This window comes from Rhinatrema bivittatum, chromosome 16 (genome assembly GCF_901001135.1).
Source record: "Rhinatrema bivittatum chromosome 16, aRhiBiv1.1, whole genome shotgun sequence".
Lineage (NCBI taxonomy): Eukaryota > Metazoa > Chordata > Amphibia > Gymnophiona > Rhinatrematidae > Rhinatrema > Rhinatrema bivittatum.
The window spans coordinates 10185553-10206255 of record NC_042630.1 but is presented as its reverse complement, the minus strand read 5'-3'; the positions used below and the strand labels follow the sequence as shown (position 1 = coordinate 10206255).

The following is a 20703-nucleotide window of genomic DNA, read 5'->3' as shown; positions in this document are numbered from 1 at the left end:
TAAATTAGTGAAATAAAAATGTTAAATCACTATACCAAATAAAAAATAAAAAATAATAAATAATTGATTAAATAAGATGTACAAATAAATAATATTGAAAACCTACGTACAAATAATAAAAAGATAAATAAGCAAAGGAAATAAAACACTATGACCTGAGAAAAATAAAACAAAAAATACATAAAAAAAAACTTCCAGATCAAAATGTGCATATTCATAAAAAAACTGAATAATCAACATCAAAATTTAAACCATGCGGTTCTACAGTGTTGAATTCAAAAATGTATTTTTGTTCTAATTGTAACAATAAACTGTCTAAATCTCCACCTCTCCAATTAAGCATAGGCTGTTGCAAGACACAGAATTTATATTTTTCAAATTTGTGGTTTTTCTCTAACGTGTATGCTACCAAAGGTTTTGTTTCTATTTTCCTATTAATACTGCTCTTATGTTCTATTATTCTCTTGTTGAATTGTCTTATAGTTTTGCCAATATACATCTTTCCACAAGGACAAAATACTATATAAATAACTCCTTTACTTTTGCAGTTGGTGAATTTATTGAGTTTAAACACTTTATTTCTACCTGGAATATCTAAAACAGTTGTTTTCATATTGACATTACATACAGAGCAATGGCCACATGGCCGATGGCCCGGAGGTCTTATATCTTTCAAACTGTTTTCTGGTAAAGCTGATGATGAAATGTGTTCCTTAATATTCTTTTCTCTTTTGTTTGCTATCATCAAATTCTTGTCTTTAAAATGTGGTAAAATTTGTAAAATCGACCAATACTTTTTAAATATTTTAGTAATTTGAAAAGACATGTGAGTAAAAGTGATCGGGCAGACAATGAAACATAGAAACATAGAAGTGACGGCAGAAGAAGACCAAACGGCCCATCCAGTCTGCCCAGCAAGCTTTCACACTTATTTTTCTCATACTTATCTGTTACTCTGACCGCCAAGGTCAGGGCCCTTATTGGTAACTTTACTCTTTTTAACTTTGGTTTGTAATAGATCCTTTCTATCCTGTTTGGCAGCTTTGTTAAACCCCTCCAAAATATATTTCTTTGGGTAAGATTTTTCCAAAAATCTATCTGTCATCTCTATTGATCTTTCATAAAATGTTTGCTCGTCACCACACAGGCGCTTCAATCTTAAAAATTGAGAGTAAGGCAAATTGCGTTGTAAGGATTTATTATGATAACTTTCATAGTGTAGTAATTTGTTTGTGTCTGTTGGTTTTCTAAAAAGGTCTGTTGAAAAATAACCATCCTTAAAATATACTAAAACATCTAAAAATGAAATACAGCTAGAATTAAAAGCTAAGGTAAATTTCAAATTAGAATCACAGGTATTCAACCATGAATGAAAACCATGTAAAAGATCACTACTGCCCTTCCAAATTAAAAAAAAACCATCATCAATATACCGTTTCCAAAAAAGTATATTATCTTTAAAAACGTGATTGATTAAAAATAATTCTTCAAATTTTGCTACATATAAATTAGCTATCGACGGAGCCATAGGAGACCCCATGGCTACTCCCTTAAGTTGTTTATAAAACTTCTTATTAGTTTGTGACAGTTTAAATTCATGTTTCTTTATAAAATTTAAAAAAAAAAAAAATTTTTAAATTAAAAAAAATAATAATATTTTTTTTAATTCATGTTTCTTTATTTATTTTATGGACAGTGACGATTTTAGTTTGTGCATATTTATTTTTTTAAAATGCGTTTTAGGTCTTATGAGTAAGTAACCTTAAACATCTAACTGGCTAAGGTTTTTTAGCTATTTTGCCAGCTGTCACATACGGGGTATTTTAGTTCACGCCCCTTTTATGAGATTTACGTGCCTATCTTTTTTTTAGTTGTCACATACGGGGCATTTGAGGCCACGCCCCCCTCAGTTGATTGACGCGGTTTTTCGCGCGTTTTTTCGGCGTTTAAATCCCTGCACTGAGTCAATTTCTTCTTTCTGAGTTGTTCCGCGATTACACTGTGAAGAGACGCGTACTTTTTGTCTAATAAATGAATGGGTGAGTTTTCTCTTTCACATTATATATGCAGGTTGAGAGAGGTATAAGTGAGCTTTTTTTTTTTTTTTAATTTTTTATTTATCAATTTTCCAAATTTATAATGCAAAATAAAGTTTACATCCATAGTTGCAAACTATCGGGCCAATCCTGTAAAGTGCGGCTGCGTTTACCCTGCTCCTAAGCCGCTTTTAACTCACGTTCCGGCCGCGTTAGCCCTTCCTGCGATCCCGAATCCCCTTTAACCTACTCCTACCGCGTCCTAAATTCCCCGGGTAACCCCTTCCGCCCGCGGCATGTATATTGCATGCAAACGAGCGAATTAGCGCGATATTGCATGCAACGAGCGAATTAGCTATTCCCCTAGCATCCCGTAACCCGCGCCCCGACTAACGCTACCTTTCCCTGCCGCTTTGTCGCGCGTTTAACCTGCAAACTTACCGCCTACCCTGACCCAGGCGGTAGAGGCAGGGGTCAGGGTAGGTGGCAAGCTTTCCCCCAGCCCCCGCTCACCTGCCCCGGCCGCGATCATGGGTGCCGGTCTCCGTGGCAGCCCCAGTCCTCTCCCCTGCTCCCGAAGCCAAAAAAAAAAGCTTTTTTTTTTTTTTTTGGCTTCGGGAGGAGGGGAGAGGACTGGGGCTGCCACGGAGACCGCTTTCCCCCGTGCAAGTAAGTTGTTTCGCCGCTTGTCTCTTCTCCCCCCTCCCGGAGCAGGGCGCGAAAAGCCGCCTTGCTCCGGGAGGAGGGGGGACACTGACAGCGGCGAAGCTTTCCCCCAGCCCGGACACCGGCGAAGCCAGAAGATAGCGGCGGAGAAACGGCGAAACGACTGTCAGTGTCCCCCCTCCTCTCGGAGCAGGGCGCGAAAAGCCACCTTGCTCCGGGAGGAGGGGGGACACTGACAGCGCACAAGCAGCGATGGAGAAACGGCGAAACGACTGTCAGTGTCCCCCCTCCTCTCGGAGCAGGGCGGAAAAGCCGCCTTGCTCCGGGAGGAGGGGGGACACTGACAGCGGCAAAACTTTCCCCCAGCCTGGACACCGGCAAAAAACTTACTTTTTTGCAGCCACGAGCACGAACACGATCTGGCCTGCCTTAGCTCCTCCCGACAAGATGGCCGCCTGCACGGGGAAAGCGTGCAATTGGCCGCTGAAGACGTGACGTCACGACATCACGTCTTGAGCGGCCAATTGTACTCTTTCCCCGTGCAGGCGGCCATCTTGTCGGGAGGAGCTATCGGAGCCAGATCTTCGCCTTCCTGCTCGTGGCTCATGGCTGCAAAATTGTAAGTTTTGCCGGTGTCCGGGCTGGGGGAAAGTTTTGCCGCTGTCAGTGTCCCCCCTCCTCCCGGAGCAAGGCGGCTTTTCGCGCCCTGCTCCGAGAGGAGGGGGGACACTGACAGTCGTTTCGCCGTTTCTCCGCCGCTGTCTTCTGGCTTCGCCGGTGTCCGGGCTGGGGGAAAGCTTCGTCGCTGTCAGTGTCCCCCTTCCTCCCGGAGCAAGGCAGCTTTTCGCGCCCTGCTCCGAGAGGAGGGGGGACACTGAAAAGTCCTTTCGCCGTTGCTTCTGCGCTGTCGCCGCCGTTGCTTCCTGGTATCTGTCATTTCAAATGACATTTGAAATGACAGATACCAGCGTGGCGTGAAGCCTTAGGCCCGCGCACCCAGGATCCTGTATAGGCGCTCTATCCAGTATCCTGGTTTGCGCGGGACTAAGGCTTTTCGGACGCGGCTTACATTTACATATAATTAGGCTTCAGGATCGCGCGGTAGGTGAGCTGCTCTGTGCGGGCGGTAACTGCGGGTGCCGTAGGCACTAACGCAGCTCTTCCTACCGCACGATACAGGATTGGCCCGTATAATCTTACACCAAACAGTTATAAGGAATACGAAGAATCTGAATTGAATAATGGAACATAACATATTAATCAATCATTATACATAATCAGGAGAAACAGTACAGCCATAATGTTTAATCACCAGATTGGTCATGAGTTACTAGTTCTTTCTTTAGGCTCTCCAAAAAATTCTTCATTAACTCAGGTTCAAAATAGACAAACCTCTTCCCTTTATATAACATTAAACACTTACATGGGTACCTGACATTTACCTGTGCACCTAACTTTCTGGCTTCCTGACTTAATTCTACGAAGGCTTTCCTCCGGATCTGCGTGTCTTTAACAATATCTGGATATATTTGTAACTTTTGGCCGAGATACATTTTATTACGATTTTTCATAAAAGTTATAAGTGAGCTTTTTAAGATTCGTTTATTGATACTCTTAAGTAGCGGTGGTTTGTTTATACTTGAGTTAGTAGCTTGTGTTCACTAGTTTATTACATCCCATAATATAGTCTTATCGATGCGATGTCTACCGCACAGCAATGGCCTATTAATGCATTTTGATTTTATACAAGCGGTGCTGTTTTAAGATCACATCTTAATTATGAGTCACTCCAGATAAAGTACTGAGTATGTATACAAATCTCGGAGTTCACATTCAAGCCAGTGTAAATCAAGATGGTATATATTTCATTTGAATAGGCTATGTCAGCATTTTGGTACTGGTGTCATTTGTTTAGTGTAGTTATTTATAGATATCTTCATCACAACACGTTACAATTTGTTTCATTTTATTTTATTTGATTGATTGATTGATTTTTTTTTTTTTTTTTGACAGTTTTAATATAGTATGCAGCTTTATGTGATTATAAAGAACAACAGTAATTCCAACACATTGTTCAAAATACAATTCTACACGAAGGTAATATAAAATATACTTTTTCCTTTCATTAGTTTTACCTTTCTCTTCAAGATTCACTAATTCTTTAATTGTTTCCACAACTTGACCTGTTTAATAATATTTGATATATTTTTTCACATCTTCCAGACCATTTTGATGCAATTCATCACACTCCATCTGTACCAATATAAATATGATTTGATATTACAAAGGTATGCTCATATAGTCTATGTTCTCATTTTCCATGTTACCATTTTATATGTCATTTGTAATGTTTTTAATTTAATTTAATTTGTTTATTTATTATTATTTATGTATTTATTTATGTATTGTAGCCCCTGATGCAGCCCTCTTGATATAGGGCGAAACTCGGCCTGAGTCGGGCGTTGTCAGTTTTTAAGTCTTACTAGTTCTATGGAAACCGATGGGATGTTCCTAACGAATGCCGGTATCTAAAAATGTCAAATAAAATAAATATATAAATAAATAAAGGGTTTCCCCAGTTTGTGTCTATGGGATAAACGCTTGGTGCATCTGCTCCTATGTGTTCTGTTCTGAGCGTATTTAGAGAGAAATTTATCTTGCTCTAACCTCCGGGAAAATGTTTCTTTGTGTAGGGAATGCTGCCTCCTAAGGTGGGGGGTGTGGGGAGAACGAAACCCCCCCCACCCCCCCGGTACAGCAGCGTCTTATCTGCCATCTCTGGCTTCGTCACGGGGGCAAACTCACAGGAAGGTAACAAATGACTCCCAGAGGCCCAGGACCCACATCACCCGGGCAGTCCTCCGTCTCTCCGACTCCCACCCCGTCCACCTCCCTCCCTCTGCCCCATCCCCCCCCCCACCCCACCCCCACCAGGACACTCACGGGAAGAAGGAGTCAAAGCGAGATCCGAAACCAAAGATGTTGAAGTAACACCCGAGGGGTAAACTCTTCAGCAGCAGCAGGAGCGTCTCCTGAAAGAGAGGCAGACGTGAGACAGCCTGGGTGTGGAGAGAAAGTCTCCAGGAGACAGTCGGTAAAGATAAGCACTTTCCAGCACGAGGTGACAGAGACGGGAGGGAGACAGTCTGCTGGAAAGACGACAGACCTGCAGCCCAGAGACAGAGAAGTACAACGGAGACGTCACAGTGACCCCCAGGAGAGCGGGGCGAGACCGCGTGGCTACCTTGGCGCTGTCGATGCGCATGGGTGAGGATTTTTGGCCGTCCCAGTCGCCTCTGTCCATCCGGCTCTCCATGCTTCCGGAACGATCCATGAGGAAGATGAACTCCCTGCACTGAGACTGCTCCTCGGCCTCGGGGAAACTTGGGTAGAAACTCAGCATCGCGGTCGTCTCCGACATCAGGGAACCTTCCGGAAGGAGCAGCGAGAGGCACAGAGACAGAGAGTGTCATGGAAGCAGAGAGAGTAAAAATGTATAATTGCAGCTGGGATGTGCAGAGCTCAGCAGTTCTGTGGCTGGGAAGGCAGGAGGGGCCGTATGGGTGTCCTCTGCCGCCATGTTTCTGTTCAGACAGATCCAGCAGTGTGGACAGCACCGGAGGAGACAATGTGCAGGCTCAATGTGTTTAAAGGTTATTATGCCTGTGGCTCTGTATCCCCAGTCCCTCCGATTTCACTCGTCTGTCTGCCCAGCGGCACAGGGCGCGCTCCTCATGAACTGCATGGGAGAGAGGCTCATGGAGATTTCAGTTTTCCTACCCAATTTCATTCAGATCTATCCATGGAACGCACCCCACCCTTCCCTCAATGAAAGATGCACCGGGTGAACAGGGGCTGCCTCCAGATTTCCAAGAGAGAGGAAACACCAAGCTCGCAAGTTTCCAACTTATTTTATTTTTATTTATTTTAGTTTTTTCTATACCGGCATTCGTGAGTTGGAATGATGGAGAGTTGGAATGATGGAGAGTTGGAATAGGTCTCCCTATTCCAACTCTCCATCATAGGAGGACCATTTTTACTGGTAAACCTCTCATGACTACCCGACCACACCCCTAACAAAGCCCTCATTCCCATCATGGTCTCCCCCACTACTCAATTGCTAGGCCTAACTCTAGTCTCTCTACTTCTATTTAACGCCCAATCCCTCACCAAGAAAACCCTTATACTCAACGACCTTCTTCTTGATGCAAACCCAGACCTCTGCGCCATAACTGAAACTTGGCTCAAACCTACAGACACTGCACTAATTAATCAATTACCAACGCATACCTACAATTTCTTTTCTATTCCCCGACAGAAAAGAAGAGGAGGGGGTATACTTCTTGCTGCCAAAAAAGATCTGAATCTCACTCAATACCCAGTCAACTCACCTACCAAACTTGAAACAGGCCTCTTCAAATCAGACGATCTTCAAATCCTTCTTGTCTATGCCCCCCACGCCTTCTTGACTCGGATGCATCACCCTTTCTAGAACTATCAGCCTCTTACCTAAATTTGGATTCCCCAGCAATAATACTTGGAGACTTCAACTTACATGTAGATGACCCCTCTCTTTCTACCAACGGCGAAACACTCCTTACCGCCATGTCAGCCTTAGGCTTCAAGCAGATTATCAAGAAACCCACCCACAGAGCAGGTCATACCTTAGACCTCATCTTCATTAACTCAGGCATCTCTAACTCTACACAACCGGTCTGCGAACCAGTACCCTGGTCAGACCACGCCCTAATCTCGACCACCATCTCGCTGACACAAAGAAACAGCAATCAAGCCCCTCAACAACAATTCACTTACAGGAAATCATGCACCTCCGATGACCTCCATCATTCCAACTCTCCATCATTTTTTTTTTATAGATTCAACTTCATCACTAACAATAATTTCGATTCACTTGGATTCTGATTTTCGGCTTCGGGTGTCAAAGGACTTGAGGATGCCCTGTACAGAAATCTGGTTTAAATGCAGCACCCAAGCCTGTAGTCTGCACCTGCACAGCTTGGGAAGGGGTGATTTTAACCACCATAATTATGCATTTTCTGTTTCAGCCCCTGCTGGTTTCAGGAATTATCATGGCAGAGTCGGGGGGCAGGAGGGTCTCCCCTCGCTTTACTGGGATAGTATCACCTTGATTTCCATATGGCATGGGGATCAGTTACTGATTTAAAAAAAAGGGAGCTGAGGTAAGAAAGCACAGAAACCCCTTCCCCAGAGACCACACAGCTGCCTCTGCGGGAGAGGGGGGGGGCTGGTGATGCAGGATGGAGGCGGAGCCCTAGTCTGGGGGACACGCAGAGAGCCGGCTGCGGATTGGCTGACCTGCCTCGGCGCTGGGTAGCCCCGCCTCCACACAGACGCTGGGTTTGTTCGCCTCCTCGTAGTAAATCAGCAGCTCCACGTCGCGATCAAACTGGTGCCCAGAGCCCAGGGAGACCTGAGAGAGACGGAGGGGAGGGAGGTGAAAAGGGGGCAGAGAGACTGAAGAAAACTATTGGTGACGAATGGCACAGGAATAGGACTTCCCCGGGAAGGGGTGGGAGGGGACAGCGTAGGGAGGCGGTTACAACACAGATGAATGAGGAGGAAGGAGGGGAGGCAGAATCTATGGAGGCTGAGTTGGGGGTGGGTGGGAGAGGGACACCTTTGGCCCCCGTACCTGGGCTGTGCTCTTGTCATCCTTCGTGTACTGCAGGGGGGTGAGGCTGCAGTTACACTGCACCCGGGAGATGCGATACGGAGACTGGAGGCTCGCCGACAGCTGCAGCGTGTACGGGAGGGTCTCCTTAGGGGCCCGAGGGATGCCTGCGGTCACGTTTGCTGTTCCCACATCTGCAAAACAAAAAAAGAAATACAGGAAAGGGATATCCCAGCCGTGCTGAGCCCCGGCACACCTCCAGTCATGGTAAAGAGAAATCGCCCAGCAGCCTAGGGGTTAAACGCTCAGGAGATGAGCAGCGACACTCCTCCGCTCACAGAGGGGACCTTGAACTTTATTATCAGCTTTAGCATCAAACAAAATACGAGAGCCAGGATAACTCGTGACAAGCCTGCGTATGCTCCCGAGTGCATGCACACACACACGCACACGCACACGCACCCTCTCCTATCCGTGACTCACAGCACAGGAAATGTCTTCCTGAACCAGCTGACCACGGTCAGCCCACGGCTCCCGAGTCACAGCGTGCGGGGCAGGCGTAAGGAAGGCACAGAGAGTGTGACCGCGTGGGGGCATCTGTGCACGTGCAATGTTCCCTCTTACCTTGGGGGGTGTACCTGGGGTTCAGCACCGCCGGCAGCACGAAGCGCACTGCCCCGTCAGCCTCCACGGGCAGCTCCCGGACGAAAGCCAGCGTGACTGCGGCCTCCTGGCCCGGGGGCAGGTTCCCCACGCTGCAGCTGAAGATGTCGCCGGAGCTCTCGTCCTCCTCCAGCAGGAAGGCCTCCTGCCCCTGGGCGAGGGCGTCCTCGTAGGTCTGATGGGCCTAGGGGGTGGGAAGAAAACACAAGAGTGTCACCCGATGGGAGCTCACCTCTCCTAATCCCCTCCCCCACAGAATTACATTTCTATAAAAATGTTCAAAGTGGGGACCGGCTGAGGCCGATCTAAGGATCTGGGCTGCGATCCATCACAGGCTGGGAGTTGTCGTCTTGGCTTTTGGCAGACAGACGTGGAATTAAGCCCCAGTGGCTGCTCCTGTGTGACTATCATCAGCTACGATATCAGAGGGGACCCTCTACCACTCGGGGTTCAGCCCAGCAATGGTCATGGTCATAAGTCCGGAGCAAGAAAAAACAGGAACAAGTCCACTAATTCAGTGTGGGCAAAAACCAGGATTGTGTCAGCCCGTCCCTGAGGACCTGGAGCTGTGCGAACACCCAACTCAACCTCCTCATCCTAGAATCTCAACGACGTCTGCACTGGGACACGGAAGCCCAGATGCCATGCACCTCATGACACGGACGCTTCCCACCAGACATTACCTAAAGAATGGAGCAACAAGGTCTCAGAAACACTCAATATCATCTTTGGCTATTTCTTATTTAGATCTAGTAACAGGTGTCAGAGCTAAAGGAATTAGTTTCTTCTTGCATGACTACTAGGACTCTACACTGCTTGCCCACTGTAACTCCCTTGAAGAAACATCTTCCCAGCAATGGGAAGACCAAGATCAAAGCAACGGTTGGACAACAAGGTTGGCGGCCATCTTGCCTATACCTCACTTTGTCCCTTTGACACAGACGTGAGGCGCCAAAGAGAGAGAGAGGGGGAGCAGAGTGGGCACTGAGAAACTATGCCTGCTCACCTTCTTCTTCTCCTGAATCTCAGCTACGATCCTCTTCCCGTCCACCAGGGCCTCGAAGCTGTAGACGGCCGAGTCACTGTCCATAGGGAAGACGAAAAAGGCTTCCAAGGGGTTCTGCTCCTCATTCTTGTATTTAAGAGTGGCCGAGACATCGGCAACAAAGCCTCTCACTTGCACATCCACCGAGATACCTTTGAGAGGAACTGCAGGGAGACAAGTACCCAATCCCAGCACAGATCAGTAATGCAGCCTGTCACCTGTACATCAACCGAGACAGTCAGGAAAGGTAACGTGCCAGGTAATATCGAGCAGTTCTGGAGCTGGGAGCCTGAAGAGATCTCTCTTCCACAGGGAATGACGTCTCCAGCGAGAGTCCAATTATGGCATCACAGACCCAGAAATGGTGTGGTCAGGGAGCAGGAAAGCATCTTCCTTACATGCAAAAGACAGAGGGGAAAAAAGTCTCACCTGGATGCTTGGAACGAGTGAGGAGTCCACAGGAGGGATTCATGACTGGAAAGAGTCTGCAAGTTTGAGAAAGAGAGCAGATAAACAATTGTATTAAAACGTCTTACGTGGAGAGGCGGGGAGGAGATTAGGGTGACTCGCAGACAGAGAACACCCGCCGAGTGCCCTCCAAGGTTTCAAAGAGAGAAAGGGATAAACCCTACATCCTGTCCTCCTCCCTTAGGTCACCAGCCCCGCTCCTCCCTCTTCTCAGAGTCACCTCTCCCCACACCCGGCTCACGACAAACCTAGCCCAATATCCTGCAAGCTGTGTCCTCTGCGGCACTGCAGGACTCCGCGCCAGGACCCCGAAACGACGCTTGTGATGCTCGAATGGGAGCAGCGCCCCACACCACCACCACCCACTACCCCCCCTCAGGGTAGTGCAGCCCTCGATACGGACCATGCATTCAGGGCACCCGAGGGACCCAGAACTAAGCCCGGCGCAGCCCTCGCCTATGACACCTTTCCGGCTTTTACAGACCTCAGACTCTGGGTTCTAATCCCTGGCCTCTGTCACTGAGAGGTCCGGATGCAAAGGGCGTGTCCAGTAAACTATTGGAGTTAACTGGAGATTTGACATTTTTCCCCTGTTCCATTGCAAAATTTTGAAAGCTATTGGTGTAGCTGCATTTAAGAAAGGTTTGAATGAGTTCCTGGAAGAAAAGTCCATAAAATCATTTTCGAAGGTGGATTTGCAGAAATCCACTGCTTATTCTTGGGATCAGCAGCTTGGAATCTCTCTACCCCTTGGGATCCTGCCGGGTACTTGTGACCTGGATTGGCCACTGTTGGAAACAGGATACCGGGCTTGAAGGACCCTTGGTCTGACCCAGTATGGCAAATCTAAGTTTGTACCTGAGGCAACGGAGGGTAAAGTGACTTGCCCAAGGTCACAAGGAGCGACAGTGGGAACTGAACCCCGGTTTCCCTGGGTCGTAGCCCCCGCCGCTCTAACTACTACAGCATTAGATTTATAAGGCCTGTGGGGACAGGGAAACACCTATATAGTACCTGACTGTAATCCGCTTTGATGTACACTGTGAAGGGCCGAAAAGCGGAATATAAAAAAAGAATCTAAATAAATAAATTCTTGGACAGATACAGCAGCACAGGTTCCCAGATCAGCCGGTCTTAGAACAGGAACCTCTGACTGTCAGTGAGTCCCATTCTCTGCCTGTGCCTCACTTCCAATCCCCTGGTTTACCCACCTGCAACCGGACATCATCAGCCTTCCAGGAGATGCGCCCCAGAAGGGGAGGCTGAAGCCTTAAAACCTGGAAGTCTCCTTGAGACCCAGGACAAACAGAAGATGCTGTACAAACCCCACCGATTTGTCAGCCTGCAGCCCATTTCCCCCATTCCACAGTTTGTGGAATGGGGGAAATGGGCTGCAGCCAAGACCGTCTGTGCCCAGAGCCCTAAAAACATCTGGAGGCGGCAGAGCCCAGCTCTCAGATTCCCGACCCAGCCCCTCCCCCGTCCTTCCCAGATAGGATACAGGAAACCTGGGGCAGACAACCAAAAGGGGGGAATCCGCCCCAGTTCTCTCATCTGCTCTTCTCACCATTCCTGGTCTCCCCACCCCCATACTTGAGATCCCCTTTCCTCACCCCAGTAAAAAGAAAACAGGTTATACAGACCCAAGGTTAAAAAAAACCCACAAAACTACTTAATTTTTCTAATATAAAATAAAAGATGGAAATGTTTGTTTGTGTAGTCAGAGGTTTCCAAACATTTAGGAAACTGTGGCTCTGTGCCTTAGACCTTCCACACTCGGTGGTCGGACATTACACTGGGGAGAGACAGCACCTCCCAAGTGCAGAAAAGTCCTAAATCCGTCACCAGGTAATTCATGTAGCGCTACAAGCGGCAGGCAGCACTATACAGATTCACCTAGGAGAGGACTGAGCCAAGACAAATAAAAGTGTTTGGGAGAACCAAGGTTTACAAAGTGCAGTTTCAGAAAGGTACCTGGTGTCACGGAGGACCCGGTTCGGCTGGGCTCGATGCTGGACAGAGTTGGGTTCTGCTGGTACCAGGTCACACCCTCCCTGTTTCAGTGTCTGCTCTCTGCAGTCTGTACCCAATCGGGGGCGGAGCCAACTACTTCCTGCAAATAATCCCCAGCCAGGCAGGGACCGTCTGCTAACTACCATTCCACCAAGAAGAGAGATACATAACAACGCTCCCCAAACCCAGTCCTGCAGCAGGGAGCATCTGCAAATTACCAACCCCAGCAAATAGCCACAAAGCAACACTACCCAACCCCAATCCTGCAGCAGGGATCGTCTGAAAATTACCAACCCCAGGAAATAGAGAGCCACAGAGCAACACTCCCCAATTATAGCTCTGCAGCAGGGAGAATCTGAAAACTAACACCCCTGGCAAATATGGTTGACTACTAGCTTCAGATTTTCAGGATAGGTTGATCCAGTTCTGGTTTTATCCCATTGCATGTTGGGACTTAACTTATTGCATTCCCTAAGAAAAATCAAGACTATAAGTACCTGCGTGCAGGGGAGTAAACCCAGGACTGGATCAACCTGTTCTGAACATCTGGAGACAGTTGGTAACCCTACCAGCAAATAAAGATCCACAGAGCAACAGTTTATATTATCATGAGAGGTCTAGAACGGGTAGATGTGAATCGGTTATTTACTCTTTCGGATAGTAGAAGGACTAGGGGACACTCCATGAAGTTAGCATGGGGCACATTTAAAACTAATCGGAGAAAGTTCTTTTTTACTCAACGCACAATTAAACTCTGGAATTTGTTGCCAGAGGATGTGGTTAGTGCAGTTAGTATAGCTGTGTTTAAAAAAGGATTGGATAAGTTCTTGGAGGAGAAGTCCATTACCTGCTATTAAGTTCACTTAGAGAATAGCCACTGCCATTAGCAATGGTTACATGGAATAGACTTAGTTTTTGGGTACTTGCCAGGTTCTTATGGCCTGGATTGGCCACTGTTGGAAACAGGATGCTGGGCTTGATGGACCCTTGGTCTGACCCAGTATGGCATTTTCTTATGTTCTTATGTTCTTAAGTTATTGCCATTAGACACTCCGAAAGACTCTGGCGTCGCTGCGAGCACCTTCATTGGCGGCCATCTTGGCGGGTTAACCATTCTTAAAGCAACCGGGAGGCCCACATCACCAGTGGACATTTATTTCCCCCTCCATTGCTGCCCAAGCCTTAATGAAATCACCACCCACAATTCGTATTCGTGATGACGCGCCGTGATGTCATTATGCCTCACAGACGCATGTGGAGGTTTTAGGCTTGTAGCGACACCAGGCGAGAGTGTGGACCCCTTGCCCGAGGTGAGATTGACACAACCTGAAAGAGCAAACCCCCGCAGGCCCCTACCGTCGGAAGGCGAGGCTGGGCCGGTGTAGAGGGCCGACTGGAACTTCACCAATACCAACCCCGTTCCCTGCAGGTTGAGCCCTTGGGTTCAGGGGCCGGCTGGTCTTAGGTGGGGCCCCGATGAAGAGAGAAAAAGTGTCAGCGGAAACATCCAAACTCAGTCCAAGATCAGAAGCCCAAGAATCGCCAATAGCCGGTCCAAAGTCCGAAGCCAGAAGAATCACCGAAGGAGAAAGGCAGAATCAAGAGCAGGAGCCAGGGAGGAAGACAGGAACGGCCTGGAAAAGAACAAGAAAACAGGAACAAGTGCAAAAGTAACAGGAACAAACTGCAGCACTACGAAGAGGAAAGTTTGTTAGAGGGTGAAAAGCAAGAGCTCTGACGTCAGCAGGGAGCCAGCCGCTGCTTCCTGCCGCGAGCCCTTTAATTCGTAACCGGAGGCGCGCGTCCAGAGCAGCAAAGCAGCTGGGGGCGGAGCCGGCAGCGCCCTGCACCGGCGTCAGAAACCGAAGAATCGGACTCGGCGGCTCGCCACTGCCCCACACATCGGCGACCCCCTCACCAGCACCAAAAGCGGTGGAGCTCCGAAGAGCGCGGCGGAAACCTTTGGCACTGGCATTAAGCTTCTGGCGGGATTCTGGACCGTGCTTTTAGTTCATCACGGTCCCTGATGGCAAGAGGGGCAATAAGTGGTGGGGGTGGAAGGGAAATAGAACCAAAGAGCTAAGAGAAACAGATAAGTATGAGAAAAAAAAAATGTGTGAAGCTTGCTGGGCAGACTGGATGGGCCATTTGGTCTTCTTCTGCCGTCATTTCTATGTTTCTATGTTTCTAAGTGGCAGAGCCGAGGCTCAAGGCGATAAAGGGTCACACACAGAGTCAGTGACAAATTCGGGGATTAGATCTGACAATAAGTCAATTCCCTGCGCTAATCTGAGAGAGCTGTCCGAACAAATATTTATTATGGAATTGATAAGACACCTGTTACCTAGACTAAAGAAAAAAAACAAAAATAGAGGAAGAGCCCAGGGCAGTGAGAAAGTGACAGCAAGGAAAGAACAGTCGCACCTAACTCTGCAGGCATGGGGAAGTGAAAGAAATCTCGCACAGACCCGGAATCCAGTTTTATTGCCAAACACGTGAACAGCTCTCTCTTTTTTTTTTAATTCTTTATTTTAATTTTCTCCATTAATTATAACAAACAAAATACTTCTTAATACAAAGCATCAATTATTATCAAGTTAAATCTTACATTTTTACCCTTATAATCAAAGTACAGTAATAATATCTTAAAGAAAATAGTAAACTGTTGGGTATAAATCAATATGAGCGAGAGAAAAAGGTAAATATGATAGAAATCCTTTAAACAAGGCAACTAGAGATAACTGAAAATAACAGCCGACTCTATTTCTCTGCTGTCAAACATTTTCTGCACTTTGGGGGTGTGAATGAAGGAATACCTGAAGTGCCGCAACTTCTAAAAAAAGACATACTTCTGATCTTTGTACCACACTTCACATTTGCATGGGTGTCTCAAAAGAAATCTGGCTCCCCTAGCAATGGTGCCAGATTTCAATTTGAGAAACTCCTGTCTCCTTGTTTGTGTGGCCCTGGACAGATCGGGATAAATCCAGATCTGTTGGCCATGGTAATTTAACAATCTATTGCGTAAAAATAAAACGCAAGATTGTGTCTCTTTCTTGAGGAAACATAAAGGAGACAAACAGAGTTTCTCTCGATGTTATCACTGTATCCAAAGTTGTTTCCAAAACATCAGATAAATCAATGGATTGCCCCGGCTGCTCTGTTCTTACAGTGGATTTTTTTTTTTTTAAATGTAATAAATCTTTACCAGAGCAGGAATAGCCTGCTCTGGTATTTTTAATATATGTAGAAGGTATTCTTTAAGCATATCCTTGGGTGATGCCATTCTCAAATATGGGAAATTCAATATTCTTATATTTGAATATCTTACATTATTTTCCATTAATTCCAATTTCCCCACATTTAAAGTCTCACTTTTCACCAAACTATATTGAACAGTTTCTATCTTATTCAATCGTTGTTCTTGCAATTCCAATTTACCCTGATGTACTAAGGCTATTCTTTCTACTTCTACTACTTTTTTTCTGAACTTCTACATGGGTGTTGGTCAACTTTAATGTTGCCACCTCTAGTGACTTAATTGCAGCCCAGATCACATCCATTGTTATCACTGAAGGTTGTGGAATTAAACTTGTACTCTCCTCAGGTTTTCCCCTCTCTCCTCCCCCTGCATCATTGTTTCCCCAAACCCCAGTCCTTCATCAAGTGGTTTCATTTTAGAAGATTCAACAACACCAGATTCTTGTAGGACTACTGGAGGGGTAGGGATATTGGGAGCCCCGGGGCTTAACGAGATGGCTTGGGCCAAAGAAGCAGACTCTGGCTCCAAGTCCGCCTCTGATGCGGCCCTGTCCACAGGATTGTCAGTTGTTGTAGACAGGAAGAAGGATGGAATATGAGATTGAACTTGGCCCGGTACTGGAGAGGATGTTAATACCTCCCTTATTTATTTATTTATTTGTTTAGCATTTTTATATACCGACTTTCCAATAACAGAATTACTGATCAATTCGGTTTACATTTTAACAGAACAATAACCTTGACAAGTAAATGTCTTACAAAGAACAGGTTGATATCACTTGGATAAGTATATATGGGGTTAACCAGTAAAAGATACATCGCCTAATATAGGCATAAGTAAAGATACAGTGCCTAATGTAGGTTAAATAAACAGTTACTAATTATAAGACTAGGTTATGATCTTCGACTGCACTTATACGGGCCTTCCTTTTGGTATGCAGCATTCCAATTGTACATCCAGAAACAACCCACTTCTCCTGTTTATTATCTCAATTGTTTCCTTAAGTCCAACAGTTTACTGATGGGGGCCAAGAGAGAGAGCTTAGTCTAAATGTACTCACGTTTGTAGACTTCCATGAATACATTCATTTCAGGCAAAAATTTATCCGTGTGCTTAAAAGAAACTAAGCCGCGCGCCCCTTTGGCGCGCACGTCGTCTGCGCACCGCAGGGGGGAGGCCGGTTTTAGCCTTACCAGTCCCACCCCTCGATGACGTCAGCGGCGCAACAGCGGGAGGGAAAGGAAATAACCACGCTAGCAGGCCTCGAAGAAAATATTCAGGTAAAATGTCCAAGGCAGGAGCCGGGATACCTTCCCCCTCTCGACCAGCTCCTCTCTGTCTCGCTCCCCGTCTGCGCGCCGCAGGGGGGGCCGGTTTAGCCTTACCGGTCCCACCCCTCGATGACATCAGCGGCGCGACAGCGGGAGGGAATGGAAATAACCACGCTAGCAGGACTCGAAGAAAATATTCAGGTAAAATATCCAAGGCAGGAGCCGGGATCCCTTCCTCCTCTCGACCAGCTCCTCTCTTTCTCGCTCCCCCAGCAGCTGGGGGCGGAGCCGGCAGCATCCTGCACCGGCGTCAGAAACCGAAGAATCGGTTACGGAGGCTCTCCGGCCTCGGCGGCTCGCCACTGCCCCACACGTCGGTGACCCCGCACCAGCACTGAAAGCGGTGGAGGCTCCTCGGCCTCGGGGACGCACCGCAAGTACAACAGGAGGGGAGGAGCCACAAAGTGTAAAAACGGGCAGCTCCGAAGAGCGCGGGGGAAACCTTTGATACTGGCATTAAGCTTCTGGCGGGATTCTGGACCGTGCTTTTAGTTCATCACGGTCCCTGATGGCAAGAGGGGCAGTCAGTGGCAGAGCCAAGGCACAAGGCGATAAAGGGTCGCAAGAAAGTCAGTGACAAATTCGGGGATTAGATCTGACAATAAGTCAATTCCCTGTGCTAATCTGAGAGAGCTCTCCGAATAAATATTTATTATGGAATTGATAAGACACCTGTTACATACCTAGACTAAAAAAAAAAATAAAAGAATAAAGAGCCCAGGGCAGTGAGAAAGTGACAGCAACGAAAGAATAGTCGCACCTAACTCTGCAGGCATGGGGAAGTGAAAGAAATCTCGCACAGACCCGGAATCCAGTTTTATTGCCAAACACGTGAACAGCTCTCTTTACTTTCAGAAAAATGGTCCCCATGCATGAGGGGAGGCAACGGCTTAAGCTCCCCCTATCCTGTTTAACAAATTGATTTGAGCACCAAATCGTCTTATCATCGGAGAAGCAGGTGTGGAAAAAAGGGTAAAAAAGAAAACCTAACATTTAATACACCTGAACCTCGATGAGGAAAAGAAAGGGGGGTGTGACAGGAAGATGCAGCGCTCCATCCAGGAGAGGTCAGGCAATTACCGGCCCCGGCTACCACATGCCGGGCCCGACTGTAGTAAAGGCGCGCTCCGCGGAGAGCACAGTTAAACCCACGGCTGTGCGGAAACGTTACTCCTGAGGCAGCGAGGAGTTCTGGGCACACACACATACACACACACATACACAAACACACACATACACTCACATACACAAACACATACATACATACATACACACATACATAAACACATAAACACACATACACACACACACATACACAAACACACACACATAAACACAAACACACACACATAAACACACACACACATAAACACACACACATAAACACAAACACACACACATAAACACACACACAATGCATGCATGAAAGCGTTCGCACCGCTCAGCGCCCCGTGCTAACCATTGGGAAGTCTATGTCCTGAGGCAGGAGTTCCGGCACCGGGACCTGTAGTTGGGATTTATGCAGGGAAAATATGATTTTGTGTGAAGGGAAATGGTTTCTGTGCTAAAAAGCATATTTGTGTGCAAAAATCATTTTATGCGCACAAAAAAAAAAAGCACAAATCATTTTTATGCACAAACAACTCGATTTGTGCTGTTTTAAGTTAAAACTTGTGCGCATTGTAGAGACTCCCAGATGAATGTGCGTACACAGCCTATGCAAAAGGATGAGTGCACAGTTTAACTTGGGTCTGTGCGTACATCGAGCAAGTCTGCACTTTATTTTTTTTAATTCCACACCTCCAACGTTCTTCTTATGAATGGGTTTCGACTACGTTTCCTCATGTGAACACCCTGTTTGGTCCAAAGCAGGCGCCTGCTCCATACGAACCCATTGTTTCAGTTTCTCCCTTTTATTTTTTTAATTTATACTTTATTAAATTTCTTAAACATTTATACAATACAAAAAAAGAAATAAGAAAATTTTGATTTCCATCATCAATATTTCTAACAGAGGTAATACTTTCACAACTTAATATAATGTAAATTCAAATACTTCAGCCCACTTTATAGGGGAAACCATCCAAGGAAAAAACATAAAAGAAAAATGATTCATACCAGCATGAACTTACCAGGAGAAAAGCCTTCATTTAACTAGAAGGTTTTTTATTCCCATATTGGAGGGTTGTTACTATGCCTTATCCACCCTTATCAACAAGAAAAACTTCAAGTGGGAAAGTTCTAAGAAAACAAATTTGTTTTTTTGGAAGGTAACCAAACATTTACAGGGAAATTTGAGATAGAAGGTGGCCCCTGAGGCCAAAACTCTCTGTCTCAATAGTAAGAACTGTTTCCGCTGAAAAGTCCTAACCTCTTTAGTCTTTCCTCATAGGGGAGCTGTTCCATTCCCCTTTATCATTTTGGTTGCCCTTCTCTGTACCTTCTCCATCACAATTATATCTTTTTTGAGATGCGGCGACCAGAATTGTACACAGTATTCAAGGTGTGGTCTCACCATGGAGCGATACAGAGGCATTATGACATTTTACTTTTTATTCACCATTCCCTTTCTAATAATTCCCAACATTCTGTTTGCTTTTTTGACTGCCGCAGCACACTGCACCGACGATTTCAATGTGTTATCCACTATGACGCCTAGATCTCTTTCTTGGGTTGTAGCACCTAATATGGAACCCAACATTGTGTAATTATAGCATGGATTATTTTTCCCTATATGCATCACCTTGCACTTATCCACATTAAATTTCATCTGCCATTTGGATGCCCAATTTTCCAGTCTCACAAGGTCTTCCTGCAATTTATCACAATCTGCTTGTGATTTAACTACTCTGAACAATTTTGTATCATCTGCAAATTTGATTATCTCACTCGTCGTATTTCTTTCCAGATCATTTATAAATATATTGAACAGTAAGGGTCCCAATACAGATCCCTGAGGCACTCCACTGTCCACTCCCTTCCACTGAGAAAATTGTCCTTTTAATCCTATTTTCTCTTTCCTGTCTCTTAGCCAGTTTGCAATCCACGAAAGGACATCTCCACCTATCCCACTTTTTACTTTTCCTAGTAGCCTCTCATGAGGAACTTTATGAAACACCTTCTGAAAATCCAAGTATACTATATCTACCGGTTCACCTTTATCCACATGTTTATTAACTCCTTCAAAAAAGTGAAGCAGATTTGTGAGGCAAGACTTGCCCTGGGTAAAGCCATGCTGACTTTGTTCCATTAAACCATGTCTTTCCATATGTTCTGTGATTTTGATGTTTAGAACACTTTCCACTATTTTTCCTGGCACTGAAGTCAGGCTAACCAGTCTGTAGTTTCCCGGATCGCCCCTGGAGCCCTTTTTAAATATTGGGGTTACATTTGCTATCCTCCAGTCTTCAGGTTCAATGGATGATTTTAATGATAGGTTACAAATTTTTACTAATAGGTCTGAAATTTCATTTTTTAGTTCCTTCAGAACTCTGGGGTGTATACCATCCGGTCCAGGTGATTTACTACTCTTCAGTTTGTCAATCAGGTGTACCACATCTTCTAGG

The 20703-nt window shown here is 46.1% G+C and overlaps 1 protein-coding gene across 3 annotated transcripts in view; it reads right to left on the bottom strand.

Moving 5' to 3' along the window:
• LOC115078221 (von Willebrand factor A domain-containing protein 5A-like) overlaps nt 1-20703 on the bottom strand; it is a 59511-nt gene that overhangs the window by 16248 nt on the left and 22560 nt on the right. Inside the window, exons 1-8 of one of the 3 annotated variants that reach the window (XM_029580990.1) lie at nt 12506-12731; nt 10493-10548; nt 10025-10227; nt 8980-9202; nt 8377-8549; nt 8040-8154; nt 5947-6131; nt 5646-5734 (exon numbers count right to left, since the gene is read on the bottom strand). In XM_029580990.1, coding sequence (XP_029436850.1) covers nt 5646-5734; nt 5947-6131; nt 8040-8154; nt 8377-8549; nt 8980-9202; nt 10025-10227; nt 10493-10548; nt 12506-12690 — 1229 coding nt within the window. In that variant the 5' untranslated portion in view covers nt 12691-12731. Of the gene's footprint in view, nt 1-5645; nt 5735-5946; nt 6132-8039; nt 8155-8376; nt 8550-8979; nt 9203-10024; nt 10228-10492; nt 10549-12505; nt 12732-20703 lie in introns of those variants that run through there. The other 2 variants (XM_029580992.1, XM_029580991.1) reach the window with 2 other exon arrangements.